The sequence below is a fragment of the Cnephaeus nilssonii genome (genome assembly GCF_951640355.1).
Source record: "Cnephaeus nilssonii genome assembly, chromosome: 4".
NCBI classification, from domain to species: domain Eukaryota; kingdom Metazoa; phylum Chordata; class Mammalia; order Chiroptera; family Vespertilionidae; genus Cnephaeus; species Cnephaeus nilssonii.
In genome coordinates this window covers 57,562,818-57,583,980 of record NC_137075.1, presented here as the reverse complement: position 1 = coordinate 57,583,980, position 21,163 = coordinate 57,562,818, and the positions used below count along the sequence as shown (strand labels likewise).

The following is a 21,163-nucleotide window of genomic DNA, read 5'->3' as shown; positions in this document are numbered from 1 at the left end:
ATCGACACCTAACTGCTCCCCAGCCGGCCCGATTGCCCCTAACTGCCCTCCCTAGCCGGCCTGGTTACCCCTAACTGCTCTCCCCTGTCAATCTGGTCGCCCCTAACAGTCCTCCCCTGCAGGATTGGTCGCCCCCAACTGCCCTCCCCTGCAGGCATGGTTCCCCCCAACTGCCCTCCCCTGCTAGCCCGGTCATCTCTAACTGCCCTCCCCTGCTGGCCTGATCACCCCTAACTGCCCTCCCCTGCAGGCCTGCCCCCCCAACTGCCCTCCCCTGCAGACCTGGTCCCCCCGAACTGCCCTCCCCTGCAGGCCTGGTCACCCACAACCGCCCTCCCCTGCTGGCCTAGTATCCCCCAACTGCCCTTCTCTGCCGGCCCGGTCACCCCTAACTGCCCTCCCTGGTTGCCTGATCGCCCACAACTGCCCTCCCCTGCAGGCATGGTTCCCCCCAACTGCCCTCCCCTGCAGGCTTGGGACCCTCCCAACTCCCCTCCCTTGCTGGCATGGTCCCCAACAACTGCCCTCATCTGCCAACCTGGTCACCCCAAACTGCCCAACTGTGCTGGCCTGGTCACCCCTAACTGCCCACAACTGCCCTCCCCTAAAAGCCATCTTGTGGCGGCCATCTTGTGTCCACATGGGGGCAGACATCTTTTTTTTTTAAATATATATTTTATTGATTTTTTTACACAGAGGAAGGGGGAGGGATAGAGGATTAGAAACACTGATGACAGAGAAACATCGATCAGCTGTCTCCTGCACCCCCCCCACTGGGGATGTGCCAGCAACCAAGGTACATGCCCTTGACCGGAATCGAACCTGGGACCCTTCAGTCCCCAGTCTGACGCTCTATCCAGTGAGCCAAACTGGCTAGGGCGGGGCAGACATCTTTGACCACATGGGGGTGGCCATCTTGTGTCTTGGAGTGATTGTCAATTTGCATATTACTCTTTTATTAGATAGGAATAAATTTTTTCTATTATTAATGTAAAGTTATTTTTTAAATGGTTCAATTTGCTATGATAGAAATGTTTTATTTATACAACTAGAGGCCCAGTGCATGAAATTCCCTCAGCCCGGCCTGCACCCTCTCCAATCTGGGATCCCTTGAAGGATGTCCTACTGCCGGTTTACAGGGATCAGGCCTAAATGGGCAGTCGGACATCCCTCTGGCAATCCGGGATGCTGGCTCCTAACCGTTTGCCTGCCTGATTTCCCCTAACCACTCTGCCTGCCGGCCTGCTCGCCCCCAACTGCCCCCTCCACTGGCCTGCTCACCCCCAAATGCCCCCCTGCCAGCCTGCTCACCCCCAACTGCCCCCCCCTGCTGGCCTGCTCACCCCCACCTCCCCTCCCCACTGGCCTGCTCGACCCCAAATGCCCCCCTACTGGCCTCCTCTCTCCAAACTATCCCCCCCCCCCCCCGCTGTCCTGATCACTTCCAACAGACCCACACTGACGGCCTGCTTGCCCCCAACTGGCCCCCCTGCTGGTCTGCTTACCCCCAACAGCCCCGCCCCCCAACAGCCTGATCACCCACAACTGCCATCCCATCCTGGCCTGATCACCCATAACTGCCCTCCCCTCTTGGCCTCTAACCACCTCTACCTCGGCCCCGCCACCATGGCTTTGTCCAGAAGAACATCCGGAAGGTCTTCTGGAAGGTCTCTCAGTCTAATTAGCATATTACCCTTTTAGTAGTATAGATAGAGGCCTGGTGCATGGGTGGGGGACAGCTGGTTTGCCCTGAAGGGTGTGCTGGATCAGGGTGGGGGTTCCCTTGGGGCATGGGGCGACCTGGGCGAGGGGCCTGTGGTGGTTTGCAGGCCGGCCATGCCCCCATGGGTGAGGGTTCCCACTGGGGGGGTGTGGCCAGCTGGGTGAGGGGCTGAGGGCTGTTTTCAAGCTGGCCACACCCCCTTCAGGGTGGGGGGTCCCCACTGGGGTGCCTGGCCAGCCTGGGTGAGGGTCTGATAGCTGTTGGCAGGCTGGTCAAGCCCCCCAGTGGGGACCCTCACCCCATGGGGGTGTGGCCAGCCTGGGTGAGGGGCTGAGGGCTGTTTTCAGGCTTGCCATGCCCCCCCGGTGATCCAGGCTCCCAGCCCCTCCTTTCTTTCTATTTTTTTTTTCAGCGCCTCCTTGAGCGGAGGCCAGGGCCGGCTGGAAGCAGGTATCTGGGATTTATTTATCTTCTATAATTGAAACTCTGTAGCCTTGAGCGGAGGCCAGGGCCGGCCAGGGTGGGCAGGAAGCTTGGCTTCCTCCATTGCCGGGGGCAACCCAAGCCTCCTGCTCGCTCGAGCTCCGCGGCCACTGCCATCTTTGTTGGTTAATTTGCATACTCACTCCTGATTGGCTGGTGGGCGTAGCGGAGTGATGGTCAATTAGCATGTTTCTCTTTTATTAGTGTAGATATGATAACATCTAAAGAAATTTCATTCATATAATTTCATTAAAGTTTAAATTGACTTGTTAATACTTTCAATAAAATGTGTCAAAGTAGTTTTTAGCCAACATCAATACTTATTTCTGAATTTTAAGAAACTCAACACACTAAAATACTCAGGAGAATGATGTACTTTGGTTAACGGAGATTCTTATTTACAAAATTATATCCATCTTTACCTTATGGAAAAAAATGGTCAAGATAGTGAATGATGTTTAATAATAAAACTCCAAAAGTTGATAATTTTCCTATAAATAACTTCCATGGAAAGTTTCAAAGACACCCACAAATGTCTACGCTGGTGAGAAGAGCTCAGGGTAAAAATAAATGGTTTGAAACTATAAATAAAACATAACTTCTTAACTAGCCCACTAAATCATTTTAGGCTCAAAATCATGACTGGCATAGGAGAAAAGTTAGTGAAAGAGTGGATTTCAATGGGAAAAAAACTTAAAAAGAGTTAGCATTAAATCACTTATTTATCTGACCTTTCAGTAGACAGGTAGGAATATAGATATAGATAGATAGATAGATAGATAGATAGATAGATAGAGATAGATAGGTATAGATATAGATATATAGATATATATATAGATAAAGATGTATAGCTATATATCTGTATGGCAGACTGGGAATATCTAGAGATTAATCTTATTTTTAAAATAGAAAATTAGTTCACTATAAAAAAAATTTAACTTCTCACTACACACAATATACACTCAAAAAAATAAATGAAGAGTGAAAGTGGCATTTCAGGACTTCTGGTTGGAAAACCAAGATGGCGGCATAGGTTAAACACCTAACCTACAGCCGGGCACAACAATTTCAAAAACACAACTAAAAATCAAAACGGACATCATCCAGAACCACAGGAAAGCTGGCTGACTGAAATGCGCACAATTAGAAGGAAAAAGAAAACCACAAGGAAAATCAGGGAAGCCGTAAAAGCTTGAGGTATGGAGACACGGGCGGAGACACGAGCCCGCGCGCGTGCGGGGAAGACGGAGCCGGAGAGGAAGGGGCGGCTGACGGCCTGGCTGGCGTTCTCTGGCGGGAAGGAGATAAAAGCGCCAGATTGTGCTGAACCCCAGCTCCAACTGCACTGAACCCCATTTCCCGGCGAAACCCTGGGAAGCCGGGCTCATGCTGGGGGAGTCTGGGCTGTGGGACAGAGACACAGAGGAGCTGCGCCGGAGCCGCGCACGGGAATGTGCGCAGAGGAGGGTCTGTTGCCTGTGCCGCTGGATTGCCCTAGTGGGAGGGAGACAAGGGCTCCGGACTGTGCTGAACCCCCAGTTCCAACTGCACTGAACCCCAGTTCCGGGAAAGACCCGGGGAAGCCAGGCTCATACTGGGGAAAGCTGGGCTGTGGGGCAGAGGTGCAGAGAGGCGGCGAAGAGCAGAGCACCGGAGGCGCGCAGGGGATTGTGCGCGGAGGATGGGCTGCTGACTGTGCCGCTGAGTCGCCCTGGAGGGAAGGAGACAAAAGCGCCAGACTGCGGTGAGCCCCAATTCTGACTACACGGAAACCCAGTTCTGGGCGAGAATCTGGGAATCCAGATTCATTGGGGGAGAGACTAGACTGTTTGGCAGCGCGCGAAACTCCAGGGCGCTTTTCTCTCAGAGGTGTTTGCTGGGAGTACGGAGGGACACTGAGACACAGGAACCTCATAGGGCGGGGCTGACGGGAAGCCAAGGCGGTAGGCTCCGCCCTGTAACTCCGCCCCATCCAAGCTGAACACAGAGGCTTTTACAATTTTGCAAGTCTAGTTGAATGGGGCTGTCTCCCGGCATAGACACAGCTGATCCTCACAGCCAATTGGACTGGAGGTCACATCCTCCCAGTGTACCAACAGCAATCAAGGCTTAACAACACCAAGACTTTGCACTCAGCCCACAAAGGGGGGTATCAAGAGCGACCACCTAGGGAGATTGGGGAAGCTGAGCGATAGGGAGGCAGCCAAAAGGGGAAGACACCGAAACAGGTCACGAATATAAGTGATGCTGTAATTCATGCTGAGGGGCCACAGGCAGTAGCTGACCTACACTCCATTGGAGACCCAGAAACGAAGGCATCTAGTGGTCGGTGTGAGATGACACCAGATTTCAACCACTACCATAAGGGACACATTCAAGAGGCAGACGCAGTGAGCGCCAAAGCCTTGCTGCACCAAGACCCGGCAAATAAACGTGTCTCCCGCACAGCAACTCTTCCTTTATAGACACAGAGGGTCCGCACGACCAATTGGCCTGGAGGACAATTCCTCCCAGTGACACCAACAACAATCAAGACTTAACTATACAAACAAGGACCATGATGGAGGCATAGGGCAGAAGCCTGATTGCTGCCTACCACAACAATTTTGAGACTACGACGGGAGAGCAGAGCAGACACCATCCAGAACCACCGGAGGGCTGACTGAGCAGATGCTCTACAACTAGAATAAAAGAGAGGGGTACGCGGGATGAAGCTGATGCCGGTGACCCAAAGACCACACTTTAAAAACTACGGCTCAGGCGACACAATGGCGGCCTGGATCGTGCTCGGCGCAGTTCCCCCAGCGGTCTCCGGCTGAGGGGAAGGCTTCACTCGCTGCCGAGCACGGACAGACGAGCCCCTGGGAGACATGGGGTGGGAGACTACGCGCTTGCTGACCTCCGAGTCCTTCAAGAATCTCAACGCCTCGGAAGCGGCCAGGTGCGCATGCTCGGCGACCGGCCACCGCTGCAGACCCAAGGGCCGACGCAGCCACCCCGGACCAGCCCGCCGTCGCGCACCGGGCACACCGTAGCTTCGCCGAGCCCGCCGCCCATGAGTTCTGCGGTGGCTGCCCTGGAACTCTGAGAAAATGGCCGAAGGAATTGCTGAGAGGGAATTGACCAACAGGAATTGGGATCAAGAAGATGAAACCCCGCTGGGTCCCGGAACTGGGTGAAGCCGCGCGCCTCTGGGTCCGGGTGAGGCTGGAAACTGGGTCAGGGTGAGGCTGGGCCCCGGGTCCGGGTGAGGCCATGTGCCCCTGGGTCAGGGCAAGGCCATGCGCCCCTGGGTCCGGGTGAGGCTGAATCCTGGGTCTGGGCGAGGCCGTGCACCACTGGATCCGGGTGAGGCTGAATCCTGGGTCCGGGCGAGGCCGTGGGCCCCTGGATCCGGGTGAGCCTGGGTCCCGGGTCCGGGCGAGGCCCTGGGCCCCTGGATCCGGGTGAGCCTGGCCCCGGGTCCGGGGGAGGCCCTGGGCCCCTGGATCCGGGTGAGCCTGGGTCCCGGGTCCGGGCGAGGCCCTGGGCCCCTGGATCCGGGTGAGCCTGGGTCCCGGGTCCGGGCGAGGCCCTGGGCCCCTGGATCCGGGTGAGCCTGGGTCCCGGGTCCGGGCGAGGCCCTGGGCCCCTGGATCCGGGTGAGCCTGGGTCCCGGGTCCGGGCGAGGCCCTGGGCCCCTGGATCCGGGTGAGCCTGGGTCCCGGGTCCGGGCGAGGCCCTGGGCCCCTGGATCCGGGTGAGCCTGGGTCCCGGGTCCGGGCGAGGCCCTGGGCCCCTGGATCCGGGTGAGCCTGGCCCCGGGTCCGGGCGAGGCCCTGGGCCCCTGGATCCGGGTGAGCCTGGCCCCGGGTCCGGGCGAGGCCCTGGGCCCCTGGATCCGGATGAGCCTGGGTCCCGGGTCCGGGCGAGGCCCTGGGCCCCTGGATCCGGGTGAGCCTGGGTCCCGGGTCCGGGCGAGGCCCTGGGCCCCTGGATCCGGGTGAGCCTGGGTCCCGGGTCCGGGCGAGGCCCTGGGCCCCTGGATCCGGGTGAGCCTGGCCCTGGGTCCGGGCGAGGCCCTGGGCCCCTGGATCCGGGTGAGCCTGGCCCCGGGTCCGGGCGAGGCCCTGGGCCCCTGGATCCGGGTGAGCCTGGGCCCCTGGATCCGGGTGAGGCCCTGGGCCCCTGGATCCGGGCGAGCCTGGGTCCCGGGTCCGGGCGAGGCCCTGGGCCCCTGGATCCGGGTGAGCCTGGGTCCCGGGTCCGGGCGAGGCCCTGGGCCCCTGGATCCGGGTGAGCCTGGCCCCGGGTCCGGGCGAGGCCCTGGGCCCCTGGATCCGGGTGAGCCTGGCCCCGGGTCCGGGCGAGGCCCTGGGCCCCTGGATCCGGGTGAGCCTGGCCCCGGGTCCGGGCGAGGCCCTGGGCCCCTGGATCCGGGTGAGCCTGGGTCCCGGGTCCGGGCGAGGCCCTGGGCCCCTGGATCCGGGTGAGCCTGGGTCCCGGGTCCGGGGGAGGCCCTGGGCCCCTGGATCCGGGTGAGCCTGGGTCCCGGGTCCGGGGGAGGCCCTGGGCCCCTGGATCCGGGTGAGCCTGGGTCCCGGGTCCGGGGGAGGCCCTGGGCCCCTGGATCCGGGTGAGCCTGGGTCCCGGGTCCGGGCGAGGCCCTGGGCCCCTGGATCCGGGTGAGCCTGGCCCCGGGTCCGGGGGAGGCCCTGGGCCCCTGGATCCGGGTGAGCCTGGGTCCCGGGTCCGGGCGAGGCCCTGGGCCCCTGGATCCGGGTGAGCCTGGCCCCGGGTCCGGGGGATGCCCTGGGCCCCTGGATCCGGGTGAGCCTGGGTCCCGGGTCCGGGCGAGGCCCTGGGCCCCTGGATCCGGGTGAGCCTGGCCCTGGGTCCGGGCGAGGCCCTGGGCCCCTGGATCCGGGTGAGCCTGGGTCCCGGGTCCAGGCGAGGCCCTGGGCCCCTGGATCCGGGTGAGCCTGGGCCCCGGGTCCGGGTGAGGCCCTGGGCCCCTGGATCCGGGTGAGCCTGGCCCCGGGTCCGGGTGAGGCCGTGGGCCCCTGGATCCGGGTGAGACTGGGTCCCTGGTCCGGGTGAGGCCGTGGGCCCCTGGATCCGGGTGAGGCCACGCGACCCTGGGTCTGGGAGAGGCCACGCGCCCCTGGGTCCGGGTGAGGCCATGCGCCCCTGGGTCCGGATGAAGCTGAATCCTGGGTCTGGGCGAGGCTGTGTGCCCCTAGATCCGAGTGAGACTGGATCCCGGGTCCGGGTGAGGCCGTGGGCCCCTGGATCCGGGTGAAGCCGCGCCCCTGGATCCGGCCGAGACCAAACCAGAGGGAGTCGGACCTGCATTACCACCATTTGTCCACCATCCAGAGCTGAGGGGTCAGTGCCGACATGTACTCATAAGGAACTGGTGGACATTGATATTGGGTCTCAAAAGAACTGTTGGACCAGAAAGAAACTCACTACAGACTGATTCGTTTGCCTGTCAGCATAACTATTATTGCTCGTCGCACATTCAATTCTTATAAGTATATCTCTAGTGACACATGATTTCGCACATCTAGGGGAAATGATGAACAACATAGACTGATGAACAAGAACAGAACCAGAAACAAGGAGGCATCGATCGGACTATCGGGCCTCAGAGGGAGGATAGGGGAGGGTGGGGGGAGCGGGGAGAGATCAACCAAAGGTCTTGTGTGCATGCATATGAGCCTAACCAATGCTTAAATTCAACAGAGGGTTGGGGCATCCATGGGGAGGGGGGTGGGATGGGAATGGGGGGATGAGGACAAATATATGACACCTTAATCAATAAAGAAATTAAAAAAAAAAAAAAAAAAGAAAGTGGCATTTCACATTTGACCTACATATCAAATGACAACAAGAAAAGCAAGATTTGCTTTGCAGTCCATCTCTGGAGGACTTTATTGCAGGATCATGAACATATACTAGTAAATGCTTAGATACATTATCATGTTCTCCTCTCCTAAAATCCTACTTAGTACTCAATTAGAAAAATATTGAAAACTTGAAAGGAAAGTAAATATAAAGTACAATGGCACCATTCAATACATTTTAAGAAATAACATGTTATCACACAGTAACTCAAGTCTCTGAAAGAAAGTAATCATACATTTGAATACTTGAAACCTATATAATTTTATTAACCAGTGTCACCCAATAAATTTAATTCAAAAGAAAAATATAATCCAGTATTAATGAATAGTATTATGTTCTACACTATGAAATCCCTACTTCAAAATCTAAACAGGAAACCAGCCTTTCCTATTCACAATATTATTCAAAGAATCAAAAACCTTTAAACCTGGAAAGAAATTTAAACATCAACTCATTGAACTATCCCCAAATCAAATAAGGTGTCCAAGACTAAATGTCAAGTGCATAGTAAAGTCAACAGTAAATCCAAGTCTTGTGATAGAGAGGACAGTGCTTTTTACACTACAACCCAGCTTTCTCATCACTGATTCCTGAAAAGGAAATACTATAACTTTTAACAGTCACTCTCTACATCTTTTTGTATTACAAATGACTATCCTAGTTCTTCCCAAAGTATTTAAAATAAATTAAACATAGCTACAGCAATGTAATAGCAAAACTACATACTTTAGTATTTTAAGTCAGCATTTTTCAATGCCAAACAATTTAACTCATATGGAGACTATGAACTCCAATAACATAATTCAGTTTTCTTTCCACTTAAAGCCAATTTGCTTCTAGGGTTAAGAGCCCTTAAATTTTATGCTTGTCTATCTTCTCTTGGTTAATTCTGAGAGAAACAAATGTTCATTAATTCAAAGTATGACCTTTTGGGGAAGGTATGTCTTAACCTCACCAATTTGTCAGGGAGTCTGGGAATACAGCGTTTAATTTTATTGCCAATTCTTTGGTCTAATTTTCAATCTCTCAATTTAGTATTTTAAAGTTTCATGGGATTTTTGTTGTTGTTTGCTCATTGCTGGGAGAACCTCTAACCTACTGACCTTTCATTGTGTAGAACATTAGCTTGGTCCTATTTTCTCTTAACTGCCAACCAAGAAATGTCATCCGTTATATGTGTTTTGATATGCTTCTAAGAGACAGGGCTATAGCATCCCTAATATAAACAGCTGATGACTACTGGAGCAAGTATGGAAGACAGGAGACTAGAAGCTGGTACTTGGAAAGCTAGTGCCATCTCTCAAAACAAATAAACAATACATGAAGAAAAATGGCCATGTATGGAGAATATTTAGTGAGGCATTCCAAGCTCTTCCAATTTTAGTAGAGTATTATAAGTAGTCTAGGTGTAGAATTTACACCAGGAATATTTTCTTCATTTTAGGAGATAAAACAAAGTATCAATATATGATAGTTAATAGAAAATTAAACCTACTATGAAGGTACTGGGTATTCTATATTCCAATGAATGTAAGTTAATCTTCATTTCTCTTAAAAAAATGAGAGTTCGTATATGAAAGAACTTATTTGGCAAATTATCTTTACAGTTTTAATCAAGGGTTGATGAACACACTTACTCTAGATGAGTCATAAGAGGGGCTTGGTTGACCACTTGTTCCCCAAGATGGTGTACTTCCTCGTTCATCCATACCTATGGAGAGAAGAAAGTGAAAGATATAAATCCAAAAGGATACTATGATGGATGTTTCTTTGGTATAACAGAAGAGTACAATTCAGCGAGTGGCGTATGTATTTGCCTGAAACTGGCTGTATATCAATCTTTGTCTCAGAAACCAGTAGAAAATAAATTCTGTCAGAGCATCTTCATCACTGCTTCATAAAATGCTCTATATATACTGCAGAATTTCCATACCAAAATACATCTTTGGAGACTTTAGACTAGGGCATAATTTGGGCCTCTCCATCTTTATTCCCATCCATTGCTACTTCTAAGAGTAGATGAACCCTCACAGGTTTCTACAGTTTAATACTGCCTCATGAAAATATAAAGAATTCCGTTCTTAAGGATAAAACTTAGAAAATGAAGCAAGTTAAATAACTGTTCAAGTTAATAAAACTGGTTTCTATCAGAGCATTGATTAGATATTCTTAAAGACAGCAAACTAAATCAAGCCATATCAAATCAACATTAGTTACATCAAAGCTAATCAAAATGACATGACAACTCATCCTAGAAAAATTTTTTCTAAATCTGAATCCAAATAAATATATCCACGCTTATGAAAAGTGCACAGGAAAAGTCAAAGTGAGAAGGATTGGTAACCATTAACAACAAAACAATTCATTGTATTCCTTAATGTACCTTCTGAAGCTTTGGTTCCATTATTTTCACCTTCTAATCAGTCCCCAGAAAAATTTGAAGGAGATGGAGATCTCTCAATCCAGCCATCTCTCCCTTTTCTGTTTTGAAGACCAGTCTTTTTCATCCTTGACACCTAACAGGGTATACTTTACCAACCCCTCTGAGCTTCTTTTTATGATAAAATACAAATAGTTGACTTTTTTCGTTTCATTCTTGCATGAGAAAACTCTAGATGTTAAAAAGAAACATTCCACTAATTTTAGAACCTCTTTTTCTTAAAAAAAATTCCTTTTAAGTCTTCTGTAATTTAAATGAGAATGTGATGTGTAGTAAGTTAAATGCCCCAAATTCTCCAGTAACTGGCCAGCATTCCCAAAGCTCTTTTAGAGGAACTGAATTACCAACTGAAGGGTTAAGTGACAAAAAGCAGGGAAAAGAAGTCAGTTTCCAAAGTAAAATCTACTAATTACTAATTAGTAGGACCCTAATTCTTTTGATGAATCTGAATTTCTTATATTAACTGATTAATATATATTTTTAAAGTTTTTAAAAACAGTAGAGAAATGATGGGTACCTAACTAAAGACCATACTCTAGGCTCAATTTCAAGTGAAACCAAAGTTTTGAAAACACAGAGATTTATACACAAAACTAGAAATGTTAAGTTCATTCTTTGAGAATTATTATCAAAATTCTACATTTACAATTCTATCTTACTGAAACATACTTTGTTACCATCTCTCTATGGGCTATTTTCCAAGCATTTTCTTCACAACCAACACTAGAACAGTAGATACAATTCCCATGAGACCCGATTCAAGACAAAGGCTAGTATTAACCTACAAAATCCACTTATAAAAAACTTTCTTTTTAAATACTTACCATTTGCAATTATTTTTCTACATGAGGTAAAAAAAAATTTTTATACTAAACTGGAGGCCTGGTGCATAAAATTCATGCACAGGGGGTGAGGGGGGTCCCCTCAGCCTGGCCTGCACTCTCTCCAATCCAGGACCCCTCGGGGGATGTCCACCTGCTGGTTTAGGCCCGATCCCGTAAACCCACAGTCAGACATCCCTCTCCCAATCTGGGACTGCTGGCTCCTAACCTCTCGCCTGCATGCCTACCTGATCACCCCTAACTGCCTTACCCTGCTGGCCTGATCACCCCTAACTGCCTTACCCTGCTGGCCTGATCACCCCCTAACTGCCCTCCCCTGCCAGCCTGATTGCCTCCTAACTGTCCTCCCCTGCTGGCCTGATTGCCCCTAACCACCTCTGCCTCAGCCCCTGCCACTGTGGCTTTGTCCGGAAGGACGTCCGGAAGATGTCCAGTCTAATTAGCATATTACTCTTTTATTAGTATAGATGACCAACATAAAATATAAAAGTAAATTGGCTACTGGGAAAGCAAGGTCTCAAATATTTGTACCCCCTGTTCAGGGCAGCATTATTTACAATATTCAAATTATCTATCAAATGGGTTAAACAAAATGTGGTATATACTTACAATGGAATATTATTCAGCCTTAAAAGAAAAAAAATTCTTACACATGCTAAAAATGGATGAATCTGAGAGCATTATGTTAAATAAGCCAATCACAAAAGGACAAATACTGTATGATTCCACTTACATGAGGTCTCGAGAGTAGTCAAATTCAATGAGATAGAAACAGAATGGTAGGACTGAAGTGGGAAAAATCACACTTTCATTAAATATTTATAACAATGGAAATTTATTTTGATGATCCCATCCTAATGAAAATAATCAGACCATAATTTATTCAGTTTAGGACTGAATTGTTCTACTAGTATATCAAGTAATTAATAAATATGAGGCCTTTGTATTATTTCAAATACATTTCTAAACGAGAATATAGAAAAGATGGGTGCCTGCTACAGAAAACATCTGACAAATTTCAAAAGAGGTGCATAAAATTTTGTGAAAACACATACTCAATTTTCATCAAGTGACATTAATTACTTCCACAGCATGAAGGAAGAGCAAAGATTAATTAAATAAAATGGTAATTAATTAAGCCACAGCTAAAGAAGGCTACATTCCAATAATACTGGACATTGCAGGGAGCTTCAAGGGTGCTGAAGAATAACAAGGGTCTGGCTAGGTTTTTATACTCAGAGTTCTATAGTTTTATTGTTAATATATCCAGACTATGAATGGAAGGTCGTGGCTGGCACTGACAAAGGCAAGAGTCATCTTTAGGCATCAATGACTCCTTTCTGCTGAAGACAATGGCTGTACAAACATAGAAATATGACAGGAATAATAATCTTTCCAAAGCTTCAGCCATAAGATCAAAGCAAGCATAAAAAAAGAAATTACATACAGAAAATAAACTTAATACAGAAAGTATACACACATATCAAAATCTGAAAAACTATTTATCACAAGAAAATACATCATAGTTAAAATACAGTGATTACAATGCTGGACCAACGTGGTTCAATGGTTGAGCCTCTACCTAGAAACCAGGAGGTCATGGTTCCATTCCAAGTCAAGGCACATGCTCAAGTTGTGGGTTCCATCCCCAGTATGGGGTGTGCAGGAGGCAGCCAATCAATGATTCTCTTTCATTATTGATATTTCTGTCTTTCTCTCCCTCTCCCTTCTTCTCTGAAGTCAATAAAAATATATTTAAAAAATACAGTGATTACGAGAGAAAACATTTCTATTAAAATGCATCTAGCCGAAACCGGTTTGGCTCAGTGGATAGAGCGTCAGTCTGCGGACTGAAGGGTCCCGGGTTCGATTCCGGTCAAGGGCATGTACATTGGTTGCGGGCACATCCCCGGTAAGGGGTGTGCAGGAGGCAGCTGGTCGATGTTTCTCTCTCATCGATGTTTCTAGCTCTCTATCCCTCTCCCTTCCTCTCTGTAAAAAGTCAACAAAATATATTTTAAAAAATAAAAAAAAAAAAATAAAATGCATCTAAACCATCATTGCCAAATATTTTCTTTCCTTCCCATTTCTAGTCTATCTATACCAATTTAACAGTTTTAGAGAAGCTAGTTCCACAACTGACAAGATTAAAATGGTAGGTATAAGAGAAAGTTTACCAATAATTAAGTGGTAGAAACACTTTTATTCTTGCATAATTTTCTAATATGTTAATCTGATCTATTCCTATCAATAAGATTAAGAGTTAATGATCAATCAGACCGTCAAACCTCAGAGGGAAGGAAGGGGAGGGTGGGGGTAAGGGGGAGAGATCAAAGGACTTGTATGCATGCATATAAGCCTAAACAATGGACACAGACAACAGGGGGGTGAGGGCATGTGTGGGTGGGTGGGAGGGTAAGGGGGGGATAAGGACACATATGTAATACCTTAATCAATAAAGAAATTTTAAAAAATTTTTAAAAAGAATGAATAAATTAATATAGAGATTAAAAAGACTTTCCTTATTTAATCTTTTATATATAGAATCTCTTAAGTGCCTGCTTTTCTGAATGGAACCAATTAAATAAAGTAACAATATGTATATATTTTGAGTCCATGTGTCCCATTTTAAAAGACATACTATTCTTATTTAATATTTTCCAGTAAAGAACACTAAATTTTAGATCTTATATCTAAAAACCATGGTTGTAAATTCAACAAAGTAATATGCTTCCTTCTTTGTAAAACATTTAATAAAGTAATGAGGCAAATCATAAATTACTACATATGCTGGCAATTCCCTAAGAGGCTGGGACCCTAGATAAGAAATTAGGATGGAAACCAAGTTTTTGAGGTGTTAGAGAGCAAGACTCTTGGAAGAGCAAGTAAACTTCTTGGCAAAAGTCAACATTTGGCATTACTCTATTCTATGAAGAACTCAGTTACAGTCTACCTGCTTCATTTCCACTGCCACCATCCTTTGTTTTTGACCAAAAGTGTTCTCTTTCTTGAATCAATCATAAAATTCTTTCACAGCTTCTATTCTATCCCCTTTCATTCTTCAAGCAGAATCCTATAGACTTCTACAAGTTTTTAGCAAAAACTGAAAACAGATTTTTTAGGGGGATTGACTTTTATATACCATAAATATCTGCTTTCCCCCCAAATGGGCCCCAACAGTACACAGTCTGTGTACATAAAGCATTACTTAAGGTTTGGTGAAGTTCAGTCAAGACCTGCCTAGAGGTAAAAGGGGTCAATGAGGAGCAAAGCTGCACAGTTCCTTCCCTTCCCACTTGCCACTGCCAGACCTATACCAAATCCACTGCCACGCTAGACTCAGAGACTAGGGTAAAGTGAGAAACAGGACTGGAATTGGGGAAATATTTCAGGTAGTAGTAGGGAGTCTAGTGAGCTGAGAAGGGATGAAAGAAAGAAGGAAGATGGTACAAAGAATGGAGAGGAGAAAAGTAGTTAGGATATCCCTGCAACAAAGCTGGTAATAAGTCAATACAGCCTCTCTGCTTGACATCATGCCCAAGTCCAGTGGTCGGCAAACTGCGGCTCGCGAGCCACATGCGGCGGCTCTTTGGCCCCTTGAGTGTGGCTCTTCCACAAAATACCATGTGCGGACGCGCAAGTACAGTGCAATTGAAACTTCGTGGCCCATGCGCAGAAGTCAGTTTTCGGCTCTCAAAAGAAATTTCAATGGTTGTACTGTTGATATTTGGCTCTGTTGACTAATGAGTTTGCCGACCACTGCCCAAGTCTATCCCTGTGGAAAAGAAACATCTATAACGTAGGGAGTAAGAGCCCAGGGGAATGTATAGCCACCTACCTCTCTGTCTCTCTCTCTCTCAGTGTATCTAACACACACACACACACACACACACACACACACACACACACTCACACACACGCACTGCCTTTGATAGCAGTACAAAAATACCACATACCAATACTTATAAATAAGGGAAAGATAATACACTTTGCAGGATTGCCATCTGCTATAGGGTGATTCAATAAATGATTTGATGAAAGAAATCTCATGGGAGATGGCTATATCAAATAACCAAAGCTATGATTGTGTCTCTTAATAGCTTCTTTACTCAATTTTATTTATGGAGTAATGATATTCCTTTAGGTAAGATTTAAAGGCTGCCATCAATTTTAAAATAATATACACCTAAAAACCCACCACCACCATTTTATTATATTTTTCAGATTTTTGATACTCATGAAATGAATCTACCAATGTGTTTTGCTAGAAATTCACTGTGAAATAGGGTCAATTAGAATATAACAGCAAATCTTTGGTGTTTTTTGCTATATATTAATGAGAAACAAATAAAATAGAAAAGCTATGGAAATACTAAAATTGTAAAACAATTTAAGAGAAGTTAAGACATGCTGCTTCATATGAAGTATATAAAATTGATTACTCAGAAAAAATTAATTCTGTACAAAGAACTGTTAAATAAAATCTGATTTTTTTGAAGTATCTAAAAAAATGAGACTAGTAAAAAAATAAGAAGGATTTGCCTTCTCAGGTCATCTTTTAAAATTCAATCACAATTTGTTTGGTATTGTTGAGAACAGGTAGGGACATTATAGTGCCAAAGTACACTAGAATAAAAGTAGTCAACACGTGGCTAATTTCAAGAAAATAACTAATTTTGAAAATAACTTTCAAACACAGTAATTTTACGTTTTTAGCCACATCACTATATTAAAAAATGCCCTGTAAAGATATAATTAAACAGGATAATCCAGTGATTTAATTGAAAAAGAGAAGCTCAAAAAGAAATGACAGTCTACCTCTTCAAGAAAAATAGAAACTGCATGATGGCCACAGGTTGAAACTAAGTTCCCAGAGGGCATGCAGATATTTTGTACTAGGCTTGGAACTGTCTAGTGACCTAGTATCTTGAGAATCTGCTCTAACTGTCTGAAGAGACATTCTAACCCTGACAAAGCTCTTGAGCTGTCTCCAAACCTCCCCTAAAGTAGTTATCAAGTCTCAGGACAAGGAAAGCCCTCCCACTGCACCTGAAAAAAAACTGCAATACTACTCTTCGATCTAAATATCAAAGCTCTCACCTAAAATACATTGCCAATTTACTTTCTTCCATAGAGCAGTAAAGACAGTCAACTCTTTTTAAAAGGGCTTGATGACTTTCTCTGACTCTGGATGAGTCTCAGCAAAAAATCTCCCTACACAGACTTTCAATGGTACAAACCCATTAGGTTTACCTTATAAACATTTCCAGAATATGACCTATGACTATTTTTAACATGATCATTTTAATCCAAGCCACCATCATCTCTGACCTGTATTACTAAAGGGTCTCCCTTCTTGCCCCTCTCTTACAGTCTGTATTATCTACACAGGGACTAGAATGACCTTTTAAAAACAACTCAAATCATGACAATCCAATGCTCAAAATTTACCACTGGCTTCCTATCTCATTCAGAATTAAATCCATTAATCTTTTACAGGTTCTGCTACAATCCCTCTCATTTTATCTCCTACTAGGAGCCCAGTGCATGAATTCGTGCACCTTGAAAGGAACTGTGGGCCGCAAGGCTGCAGTAGGCACAGGGGCAGGTCTTGGCCCATTCTCCAAGACCCGTCCAGCCCTTCCCATCACAGCCCCAGGTCACCTGTCTGCTGGCAGCCCCGCTCCCACCGCTGCCACACCCATGCACTGATGGTGCCAGCCCCGCTCGCACACACTGCTGGTGCCGGCCCCAATTGCTCTGTGCCGTCAACAGGTGCAAGCGGCGGCTGCTGCCCCGATTGCACCTCAGGAACAGGGGGAGGTAGAGAAGCCCTCAGGGGTGATCAGAGCTGGCAGCTGCCACGCACGCCCGCTAACGGTGCCGAGTGATCGGACCGGCGCTGGGCACCTGTAGCGGGTGCGAGCGGTGGCTCCAGTGCCAGTAGTGGGTGCAAGTGGGGCAAGCACCAGTAGCAAGTGAGAGTGCCGGGAGGGACCGTGGCGCTCGGGAGCAAAGAATTTTCAGTAACCACCAGAGGCTCACCCCTATGACAGCAACCGGCGCCCCACCTTGGTCTGGCACCCCCACTCACCTACTCCACCATCCCGCCGCAGCCAACGCCCACCATGTTCCACACACACACCCTGGTGGTCAGCGCATGTCATAGCAACTGATTGCTCAGTTGTTCTGCCATTCGGTCTATTTGCATATTGGCCTTTTATTATGTAGGATTATTATTTCTCTTGGATCACTTTACATCAAAAACATGGCCCCTGCTTTTGCTCAAACACACCAAGCAAGCATGCTTCCTCCTTAGGGCCTTTCCACTTGCTCTTTCCTTTCATAAAATGCTGTCCCCCAGATATATGGTTTATTTCCTTAGTTTCCTTCAGGTCTCTGTTCAAGTATCATCTTATGGGAAGAAATTTACTGTCTGTCTTTTCCCAATACATTGAAAGATTCATGAAAAATACAACAACAATTATCTGTTTTGTTCACTGTTAAATTTTTGGTGCCTGACACACAGCAGGTACTAATAAATATTTGTGGAAGAAATTAATGTATAAAATAGAAATAATATATCTAGTTTAATAAAAGTGGAGCTAAAACTGGTTCCTTATTTGTTACCTTCTCATCAATAATCAAAACCTATACTCTAAATAACTGTACAGTATTCTGAAAATTCCAGTGAGAAGCAGTTAGACTGTAAATGATTCTATGAACTAGACAAGTAACTACCTTCAAAAACAAAAATTATTTAAAAGTTTTAGAAAAACCTAAATCATCACTAGGCTTGGTGGCTAAATTACATACAGACCTTAAGTACCATTACTTTGAAGTGACCTTGTAAAAAATCACTCTGTATTCACTATAGCACAGCCTAAAGTACACTGCTATAAAAGGAATTTTAAATTAAAAATGTTCCAAAAAGCTTTATATATTCAACATAATGTTGGGATATTTACAAATGTGGTTAGAAATTTAATGATTCTCTTGAATTTGATAACACTCTTCTTTTGTATTCCCTTAATCAGTCAGTTATCCATTGTATTAATTTCTACCTCAGTAATATTTCAAGTAAAACTATCCCAATTTGTTCTCATCATATATACAGTGCTCTGGATCAGGTCCTGTGTATTGCTTATTCTTCTACTATGTTCCCGTTCCAATCTGCAGTTAACATTGCCAGCAACACTTATCTTGCCATAAACACAAGTTGGATCACATCCATTCACTCCTCAAATGTGATCCTCTGCTGCTTCAGAAATAACATTCACACTCCTGAGCATAATATTCTGCAAGGTGGCCTCAATCTACATTTTCAGCTTCAGTACTTACCAAAAACTCAATGCTCCAGCCTCATCAAGACATTAATCACTCCCAAACATGCCAAAACTTGTCACAAATTTATATTCCACTCCTATTGTTTCCTATGCCTAGAATATACCCCCCCATACCTATTAAATTTTTAATTTTGAATCACCTAAGATCAAATGCCCTCTCCTTTAAGAAAGTGTTTTCCATCAACTAACTCTAAATTAATCACACTTTTTCAGAAATAACTTTGCACTTATTATATCTTGAGCACTATGGTTCTTTCCAGGTATATCCTACCAATAAAACTTTATAATAGGCAACATACCTTGATCATCTCTATGTCCTTCTGGTACCTAACGGAAGTGCAGTATTCTGTATTAAAAGATTAACTAGTTAAGAACATATAATATTGGGGCATTCACATGAGTCTGCTACAAAAATTCAGTAACTATAAAGATGGGTTAAATGGTTAGAGCATTGTCCCAATAAGCCAAGATTCAGGGTTTGATCCCCAGTCAGGGCACACACAAGAATCAGCAAATGAATGCATAAATAAGTGGAACTGCAAATCTCTCTATCCCCCCTTCCTCTCTCTCTCTAAAATCAATTTTTTTAAATGAAGAAGAAATTCAAGAATTACTATTTTTTAAGGAAGTATTATTTTTTAAAGCAGCTTGTAAATATGTTGAATGAAATCTCAAAATTAACCTAGTGAGCTCATCTTCCAATATAATGCAGTTAAGCTCCTTCTGACAGCTACTATAAATTTTGGGGAGAAAACATAAATATTAAACAACTACCTATAGACTCTTAAGAGTGAACAAAACCAGGCTGATTTAGGTTGGAAATATAACCTTGGAAGAAGAGATCAGAATGAGTTTCACTTTTTAATAGCTTTTAGAGATCAGCACAAGTAAGCTTCCCATTCTTTTTATTTTTCCCTTGTTCTCCCCCCCCCCCCCACCCTTGTTCTTCTTTTAAAGAGAGGAAGAGAAGGAGAGAAACATCGGTTGCCTCCCATACATGCCCCGACCAGGGATCAAACCCACAAACCTAGGTATGTGCCCTTACCAGAATCGAACCTACAACCTTTTGGTTTATAGGACAATGCTTCAACCAACTGAGCCACACCAGCCACAGCATGAGTTTACCATTCTTAAAGTTTTATCCTGCAGGCAAGGGGCAGCCATAGCATGTAGGAATTAAAATTGCAATAGATGACCCACTGTCTTTCTGGCTTGAAGAAAAAGAGGACAGAGCCAGCACAACCATAGTCTCCAAAAAGTAAAGATAGAATCCTAAAAAAAAGAGAGGCGGCGGGGGGGGGGGGGGGGGGGGGAGGCGGGGGGGAAGCGAATTCCCAACTCTTGGGTAAATCTCTACCCAAGAGTTTTGGCTGAGCCCCAGAGCACACATTTACAGGACACAGCCCCAGGGCAGTTTGCAGCTGAGAATCAAATTGAGATTTGAACAGCTGCCAACCTCAGGTAAGAGAAAGTTTTCACTTTCAGTCTAATCCAATTAATGGCTTACTAAAATAAGGAAATCAACTCTTTGGAGGAACAAGAAAGAAACCAAAATTCATGCAAATAACATTCACAATATCCATAATACAATCTGAAGTTCCAAGACAATGAAAATGTGACCAATGGCAAGGGTCATCAAGAGAGGCCAACCTCAAGATGACCCAGATAGTGAGGTTTCAGATAAGGACATTAAAGCAAATACTATAACTATGCTCAATGAAGTAAAGGGCATATGATCATCCTATATAATAAAAAGCTAATATGCAAATGATCGTCACACCCTCATGCTGTCACACAGTAAGGGCTCAGATACTCAACACTACAGAGAGAGGAATGGGGACCAGCCAGGCACAAATGAGCTCATGAGAGAGGAATGGGGACCAGCCATGCTGCGGCCCGGGAGAAGAACAAGCCGCCCGAGCCATGGTCCTGGGCACCAGCAGCTGTGCCTGCGCCTGTGGACCGGGAGAGTGACAAGCCACCCGCCTTGCAGATCCGGGCCCCAGCACCTGTGCTTTCAGCCCAGGAGAGGGACAAGTCGCCCACCCCACGATCCCAGGAGCCTGCAGCTGCGGCCAGCCCGGGCGAAGCTGACGCAGGTCCTGGGTGCTTGTGGCCGACCAGAGGGAGGGAAGCCCAGGTCCTAGGTGCCTGCGACTGGCCAGAGGAGGGAATCCTGGATCCCAGGTGCGGGGCGAGGACAAGGTGGTTAGGGTGATCAGGCCGGTAGTTAGGGACAGTCAGACAAGCAGGCAGAGGTGGTTAGGGGTGATCAGGCAGGCAGAGGTGGTTAGGAGAGATCAGGCAGGCAGGCAGAGGGGTTAAGGGAGATCAAACAGGCAGGCAGGCAGGCAGGCGAGCGGTTAGGAGCCAGAGGTCCCGGATTGGGAGAGGCAGTCAGACATCCCCGGAAGGGTCCCGGACTGGAGAGGGTGCAGGC

At 46.6% G+C, this 21,163-nt stretch overlaps 1 protein-coding gene across 10 annotated transcripts in view; it reads right to left on the bottom strand.

Moving 5' to 3' along the window:
• TCF12 (transcription factor 12) overlaps window positions 1-21,163 on the bottom strand; it is a 374,687-nt gene that overhangs the window by 228,196 nt on the left and 125,328 nt on the right. For all 10 annotated transcript variants that reach the window (XM_079767779.1, XM_079767777.1, XM_079767781.1 and 7 more), the window contains one exon: window positions 9,733-9,806. In XM_079767779.1, the coding sequence (XP_079623905.1) occupies window positions 9,733-9,806 (74 nt within the window). The remainder of the gene's footprint in view (window positions 1-9,732; window positions 9,807-21,163) is intronic.